Source organism: Opisthorchis viverrini, assembly GCF_000715545.1.
Source record: "Opisthorchis viverrini unplaced genomic scaffold opera_v5_17, whole genome shotgun sequence".
Taxonomy (NCBI): Eukaryota; Metazoa; Platyhelminthes; class Trematoda; order Opisthorchiida; family Opisthorchiidae; genus Opisthorchis; species Opisthorchis viverrini.
In genome coordinates, this window is record NW_008751673.1 from 1,075,870 (window position 1) to 1,083,404 (window position 7,535).

The 7,535-nt window shown below is 44.8% G+C and overlaps 1 protein-coding gene across 1 annotated transcript; it reads right to left on the minus strand.

Annotated features, from left to right (window-relative positions):
* Positions 1-3,377: 3,377 nt before the first annotated feature.
* T265_01565 (hypothetical protein) lies at positions 3,378-6,643 on the minus strand (the record flags this gene model as incomplete). The annotated part of the gene is made up of 2 exons (XM_009165624.1): positions 3,378-4,432; positions 5,771-6,643. The coding sequence occupies 2 exons, from the start codon at positions 6,338-6,340 to the stop codon at positions 3,470-3,472; spliced, it is 1,533 nt and encodes a 510-aa protein (XP_009163888.1).
* Positions 6,644-7,535: the final 892 nt, after the last annotated feature.

A 7,535-nucleotide genomic window follows, 5' to 3' on the forward strand; every position in this document is an offset into this window, starting at 1 on the left:
ATCCAGATCAACTTCAAAAGACCCAAGACAACAAGGACCACTTGGCCTGTTGACTTCCGGAGGGTAGTGATTAGATGGCATCGCTTCACCAAAGACAAACGTTCTAGCGTCCATGTTTCATAACAGTGCCAGAATGCGGTTGGTTTTTCAGACAACTTGATGGCTGGGGAGCATCAAACCTGGCACATCAACTTTCAAACCGAGTCACGAGCTTCATGGACCCGGAGGTGGACTTTCAGCGCACAAAATTGCAGCGAAGTTAGAAAAGCATACAAAAGTATGAAGGATGGAAGGGGAACGCATATACTCCATGTTTCAAGCTGGAAGTCTGCTTGTTAGTACTATGANTTCAGCGCACAAAATTGCAGCGAAGTTAGAAAAGCATACAAAAGTATGAAGGATGGAAGGGGAACGCATATACTCCATGTTTCAAGCTGGAAGTCTGCTTGTTAACTGAGTACTATGAACCCAGGCTAAGTAGGGAAAGTTGTAGCGTGAGTGGAAAGTGTCTTATTATCTCAAACATTGTTAGAGTTAATGACCACGAAGTTGACAGGTACATTCCTTGATGTGTGGAAAAATGCTTCAGAGGTCAGGTAGTGAGATGGGGAATATGAAGGCGGGCGGTAAATCTAGTGATAAACTTCAATATGAGGCTTTGCGTCATCTTCAGCATTCTAATCCTGAGCAGAGTAATGACAGATTTTGACAAACAGGAACTCAGCATGAGGATCCCATCTAGATAGCTGGTCCAAAGTAGTTTGCTGTGGACGATATTGGAAGACAAACTTCACTAACAACTAGGGGAGGTTCTGCAATGAAACCGTTTCACAGCCATCCCGCTGAAAATAGACTGGATGTTACTGCGATGTGGCAGTTTGGGCACCGCTCTGATCCACCAATCTACACTAAGGGGGCTTCGCTTCGACATTCGCAGAGTTTTTCATACCAGGTTGGTCAGTGGGTGGAGGTCTGACGAACACAGTTTCGTTAGTTCCCTAACATCCGTCTACTTCCACATGTGACAAGAATATTACTGAGTTCTACAAAGTTGTCTGAAAAGCGGTGACGAAAATTTATTAGTCCTATAAAAACTGTCAAGGTGGAGTAGAACACATCAAAGTAGAAGTTCAGTTCAATTGTTCGTAACACATCAAAGGATTGCGTTCATGAAATTTTTTAAGTCACTCGGTTAGCTGACGTTTTCTCGTGAACAGCCCCCAGGTCAAAGCACCCTTGAGGTTCTTTTAATGAAAATGTGATTTGACTTCAACAACACCTTTGAAGAGACAGTCAAAACGATCGGATGAAACAAGGAGAAAGGTTTACGTTGATGAATGCTTCTGTATCAATGACAAACACATAATGAAGTTGGGAATTAGGTCTATCTGGGAAGGATACGATAGTAATGAACTCAAGAGCCGTGAAAAAGGGAAACATGGGGTTGAATGAGGCCCAATGAGGTCAGTGAGGGAATGCTAAGTTAGCATCAGCAATCACGCCTTCATGGATAGAACTCCGTAAAGCAAGCTACCCACGTGCATTTGAACTTTGACAACTGGTCCGGAACAATAGAAGCTGTGCTCAACTCCGACCAACTCATCTAACTGTTTTACGAAGTCTGCAGTTGGTCTCACGACTGAGGAAGTCAATATGGTATCGCCAAATATTACAGTCTATCTCATTGTTGCTCCGTGAAACTAAATGAGCGCTGTGGTAACAGAAAGCGTACTCAATGATGGTGAAGTAATACCACCACATTTTGGACAGTTTAAATGAGGCAAGATTCCAGGAAGGTGTTTATAAGACAGATAGACGATACAATATCCCAGTAAGTCGGGAACATATTGAAGTCACTGAAAAGTTCAAACCATGAAACTTATACGCTCCACCTGGAACCAGATGCACTACCTCAAGTAAATTTTCGGACTTTTCGTATTCCAAGTGGCGTTCAGAAAATCACGGTTCCGCGCAATCCTAGTCACGGACTTGGCTAGTATGGGACTGGTCTTCAATGACTTTAAGTTTGAATTTCATATCATAGTAAAGATCACATTGAAAGAAGGAAACGGCTGTATTGAAGACTCGCAATTCTATTTCCTATCAATGATATTACGCGGAGAATACATGAAATTAGTTTCGCACGGCAAGCCTCGATGGCATGCGAAGAGTCGGCTAACTAGGGGTCAATGGCCTAAGAGAAGACCGCATCTACGGACAGCAAGGTTTGTTGGTCACTGATCGGCATGGTTACACCCGGAGGAGCTGTTACAGCAAGAAGAAAAATGGGTTTTATTCTAGGACTTACCGACGAAGTCAGGGAATAAAAGTGGGCGTACGTCAGTCGTACCTGCGCATTATGGAACCTACTTCATTTAAATTCACTATCATCACCAACACGACGAACCAGGATACAAACCATCTCTGGACTGTTCACTGCTTTCGCAGCGGAGATCAGTCCACCTAACCAGACGTGATGCATTGATCAAGCTACTTGGAGTCTTTGAGTAGTATACAATCAATCAAGCAGACCGCTGTGGTCGGGTTTGTACTGTTCGGTTAATTCCTAACTTCTTCTGAACCACCGTTTATTTACCGCCGTAGAAACTTTTCCAGTCCTCACTGCGGTTAGTTAACTACCTAAATGAATAACGGTTTGATTGGAATTTGTTCCCTTGGAACAGTAATGCTGTGATACTCAGGAGTGAAATTCTTGTCCGAAAACAGTAGTGTATGGCAGCTGTCGACATTCCGGTATAACAAACCGCATGATAGAAGAGTCTCCAAAACGTCAACTGACCGAATCAGCTTGGCGACACGTTTATTGCAGACAAAGGATCCAGCTTGTCACGCAAACTGTTCCGTATACTGCAGCAAGAAAAAAACACCGCAAGTGGGCAAGCGAGCGGACCACACCGACAAAAAGATCCATTATTCGCATACCGTCTCATTAGGAAACCCTTAAGCATTGCTGATTTGAACTAACAGTCGTGTAGTGCTGCTTTCAGAGCCATACAGAACTGATAAAGATGAGAAAACCAAACCAAAAGAGGAGCTGATTTTCAGACAGCATAATCGAGATGTTAGCGGTTCGGACTTGCATTCCCTGTGATTATCTGGGTCCTTTTTTTTCCATTGGTGCAGCATTTAGGCTTTCTTTTTAACTTTTTCATGGCAGCGACCCAAAGACTTTATTTTCTACGCAGCCATAATTTTAGGAAATCTTAATGCTTCCATGCGAGGTCTCCCACCACACAAAACTGGGTAAGGTTGGGGAGCTACGCCGGGTACTGAACATGAAGGATTGGTTAGGGACCGAAAACTCACTATTCTTGAATAACTATCCATATTTGATGAATGTGCGTCCAAATGGGAGGCCGAGGTAGAACAGCCATCTTGAAAAAAAAACTTTTTAGAAAATGGAAAGTAAGTTTGTACAAAGTAAAACAATCATTATAAACAACTATATCTATACTGAAAGATTCAGTTCACTACAAACTGCCTTTAAGGCACTGAATACCACATCACCAAGGCCGACACCATCGTAAGAGGAACCGACTAGATGAATAGCATTGGAATTGAAAGACTGTTGGCACAAGGAGGAACGAAGCTCTTCGCGCGCCGCTCGAATATTATCTATATGTCCGAGTGGATATTGTGGAATGCAGTCGCGAAGCAACGTGGACGTCAAACCCAAAACTTCCAGGTTCTGAAACTTCAGATGTTCCTTCAATGCATCTAATGCTTTCTTTTCGATTTTATCATCAATACATTCACCACAAGACAACCAGTCAGAAGGTGGAGTTAGCATCACTGTGTATCTTACTGACGATCCGTCGGGGCTGTCTAAATCCGGGAATGCCACCGAATCATACACAATTCCCAAAATGTGAGGATCTTCGGTTCGCGGAACCAGGTGCCCGAAACCACGCACTGGCGGTTGTGCTGACTTCCGGTCCAATTCCACCACAGTAGCCGCTACATTGGCCCATGGGAGTTTATCTTTTCGAAGACGACTAATCACTTCTGGACTGGTCAATTCTTTGAGCAATTCCGCAGACCGGTAGGAAGGACAGCAAAGGAAAATAGCATCGACATCTTGTAGATTGGCGTGGAGATTTTGTTCGTCACTCCACTGTAGAGAAAACTTGCCGCCAGAATGAGAAATTCCGCGAACGCATGCGTTGGCTTGAAGTGTAACGTGAGGGCCCAAGTTGCGGATTTTTTCTGCAAGACTATCCGTGATCGTTTGCATACCGTTGTGAAGAGACCACGCAAATGTTTTCGGAGGTAAAATAGAGCCGATTTCAGGCAATTTTGAATTGATCTGTGAGGGTATGGTAACCGAAGAAGATGGAGATTTCGATGGCCTAATGGCTGACAGCAACATTCCCAGTAGCAAATTTGGGCCATTTTCTTCGGTTTCTACAAGCTATACAGAGTGGAAAAGGAAAGGGCGTTGATTAGACTTGCAAACACCACCGATAATGCAGGCAGTAAGAAGAAAATTCCACTGTGTTGGCAGAAAAATATGATTCACTCCTCATAAGAAACAGTTCTTCTGGCATCCGACTTCCTCTGGAAAGGACACTCTCCCGCACACCCATGGCATGAACATAATGGGGAAGTTATTTAACCCAAAGATCCCCAGACGGGCTGCTATGATGCCTCCTTGTTGGTGCACTTCTTTACCCTTAAGTTGAATGGTCTTATAGTAAAATTTTCGCACACAATGATTGGATGGATGGAAACTTGCACCCACCTCGCTCTCGTTTGAACAGTCCGCCTGTCATCCCGGATCTGTCATGAGATGTGGGTGTGTTACCACGACTCCACCAGCGCATATTGGACGAACACGGGTTATCACATCGAGCAAACCAATCAACATCGCTGAAGTCGTCAACGTGTTTGCCTGTTCTTAGAGGATGATCGAAGTGCATTCAGTGCATTTTGGTGCAATGGCAGTACCACGGTCGCATCGCACGTCAGGAGTCCGGAAAAAGAGTTCGGACACCCCTGAAGATACGGACTACCAATCAACCCTCACAGGAGTAAACCCGCCAGACCAATAACCGCAAACTACGGCACTCTGAGACGACGTGAGGGTAGATAATTGTTCACTGGACATGTGTAGCATAACTGTGAAACCGAACTCGTATGATGAAGAACGTTTATGAACTACTTTGTCTGAACTCGTTAGAGAAACAGTGTTTGAAAGGCTGACGAGTGAGAATGAACTCTTAGTCCATCCACTAAGCAATGAATCAAGACTACCCAAGCCGACCGAGTGGAGTTCAACAAACTGATTCGAGAAATAGGTGGTTCTGGTTGGGAATACGGCTCAAGAGCTGAAGGGTGTTTAAGGATAAATCAGCAATTATGAATATCAAGATATTTCAAGAGGAATCTTCAGCCTACGCACTTTTTGGTGCGTCTTTCATGCAACCCAGAAGTTGTCCAATCACGAAAGCGGACAAGTGGGAAGCCAGGATTGGGTCAGTGGGTCACACAGTGAACGCCGAGCTACCCCTAACCACATAATTTGACCACGAAATGGCCAACCTGGTTGTAACAGTGCCATAGTGAGTTTACCTTCGACCAAAGTGATGGGCCGAATCGCCGTTAGATTAGAGAAAAATCACCCGTCTCCGTAAACTTATTCGAATGTCACCTAGAAATAATGTCCAGCTGACACCAGTAGCGTATGTTACTAAACACGAGAACTGCTAACAGCAAGGATGAATCTTAACCAATAAAGCCTTGTACTCACTTTTGGTAAGCACGCCCGAGCGCTGAGTTCACGTGAGTCGCCAGCGTATATTCCGCGCATCATGGCACTACCCAAATAATCAGCAAACTCATCATCGAAACGAGTTCGTAGGAATTCGTCGACTGACCAATCCGATTTATGAGGAGGGCGCGATGCCAACAAACGCCTAGCAAACATTCCAATATGCGTCCGAGTAAATGGTTTTTCCTTGTGCAGCCGAAAAGGAGAAATTTCCGCTAAATTGCCCCCGACATAGATGAAACGGCGGACAGCATCCTCGTTCGATCGCATCCATAACAAAGAATTATGTAGATCCAAACTGAGCGCCAAGCGTAACAACAACCTGGATGTTGGGCCAACAGCGCGAGCACTGTGTGGACCAAGCTCATAGACTGCACCGGTTCGTGGGTTTTTCATCGAGTGAATCCAACCGCCAAATTTATTTCCAGCTTCAAGTACTGTCAAACGGCATGATCCAGGCGGTCGTACAAGTGATATAAAGTAAGCTGTGCTCAGGCCGGCTATACCTCCACCGACAATACAGTAGTGGGGTAGACGATTCGCCATCATCCCTATATTGGTCAAATAGTATGCACAGATTAGATAGAAATTTATCCATTACATAGGTATACACAAGCATATATGAATACAACAGGAACATTTGGATCGCGGCTTCCTCCCTGTGCACAGCAGTCAGACTCCCCATCAGAAGCATAGAGGAAAGGACATTCGCCCTTGTCCTTCATTATCCTAAGCAGAAGCGATCCATTGGACAAATTTCCCAAAGCCAAGGAGGGAGACGGTTAAGAACAAATTTGGACGGATCAAATGACCCAGACCACAATAAACACATGTTGTGCTAAGACACCTGGATTATTCATGATGACCCCCTCCCTCAAAACAGTGAACACCACACTTTCTCTGAACACGACACATATGGAATCAATGACGTCCACTTCACCTATGAGCATCCCGACGCATTCCTGAAGGGCTGCAGAAAGTGTACCACGACTACTGCTCTAAAAGATGAAGATTCGAGCACTCAGAAAGCGCATCTGTTGCAGAGATTGAGGAAACCTGAGAAACGCTATCAAAGTGTTCTCGAAGTCCCTTTACACAAATCCCGGTCTTTTTCTATCCCCGTCAAGAGAGATCGAAACCTGTTATGGTCCGTTACAACACATCACAATCCATTCCTTCTACTACACACCAGGAACTGAAGATGTGGGACAGGACGGTTAGCGACCGAAACCGATCTACGGAATAACTTGATGGCAGCGCAAAAGTTGACCACTGTCGACCTGTGAGCCATTTCCTCAGGACAACACCGGGATGGATGACTATCAGCTTGCAGGTAACCCATAAGTACCATTCCAATTAACCAGCCAAAATGACTGACTCCCTCTTCTAGTGTTTTTATCCCGGGTGAACTGACTCCAAAGTGTTTTTGTACCTGCTCAAGCCCTAGAAACAAGGTAATAAACCCCAAGCAACTTTCTGTGACCGGTACATTTTAAGCTACCTGGCTGGAGAGTCTCTGCTTAAATGACTACCTGTTGATTCTCGCCTGTGGCGTTCGTCTAGCAATGTCTGAGAGTGTCCCGCGAAAGCGCCGATAATTGCTGTTTGTTCATTGTATCTGCTTCCACCACAACAGGCTGGCTCTGATACTCACCCAGAAAGGTTTTACGTTTTGAGTGCCTTATTACGGCAGGCTAAAGGATCGGAAATTGTTGTGGTTGCCGAGGATATGATTGTGCAAGCA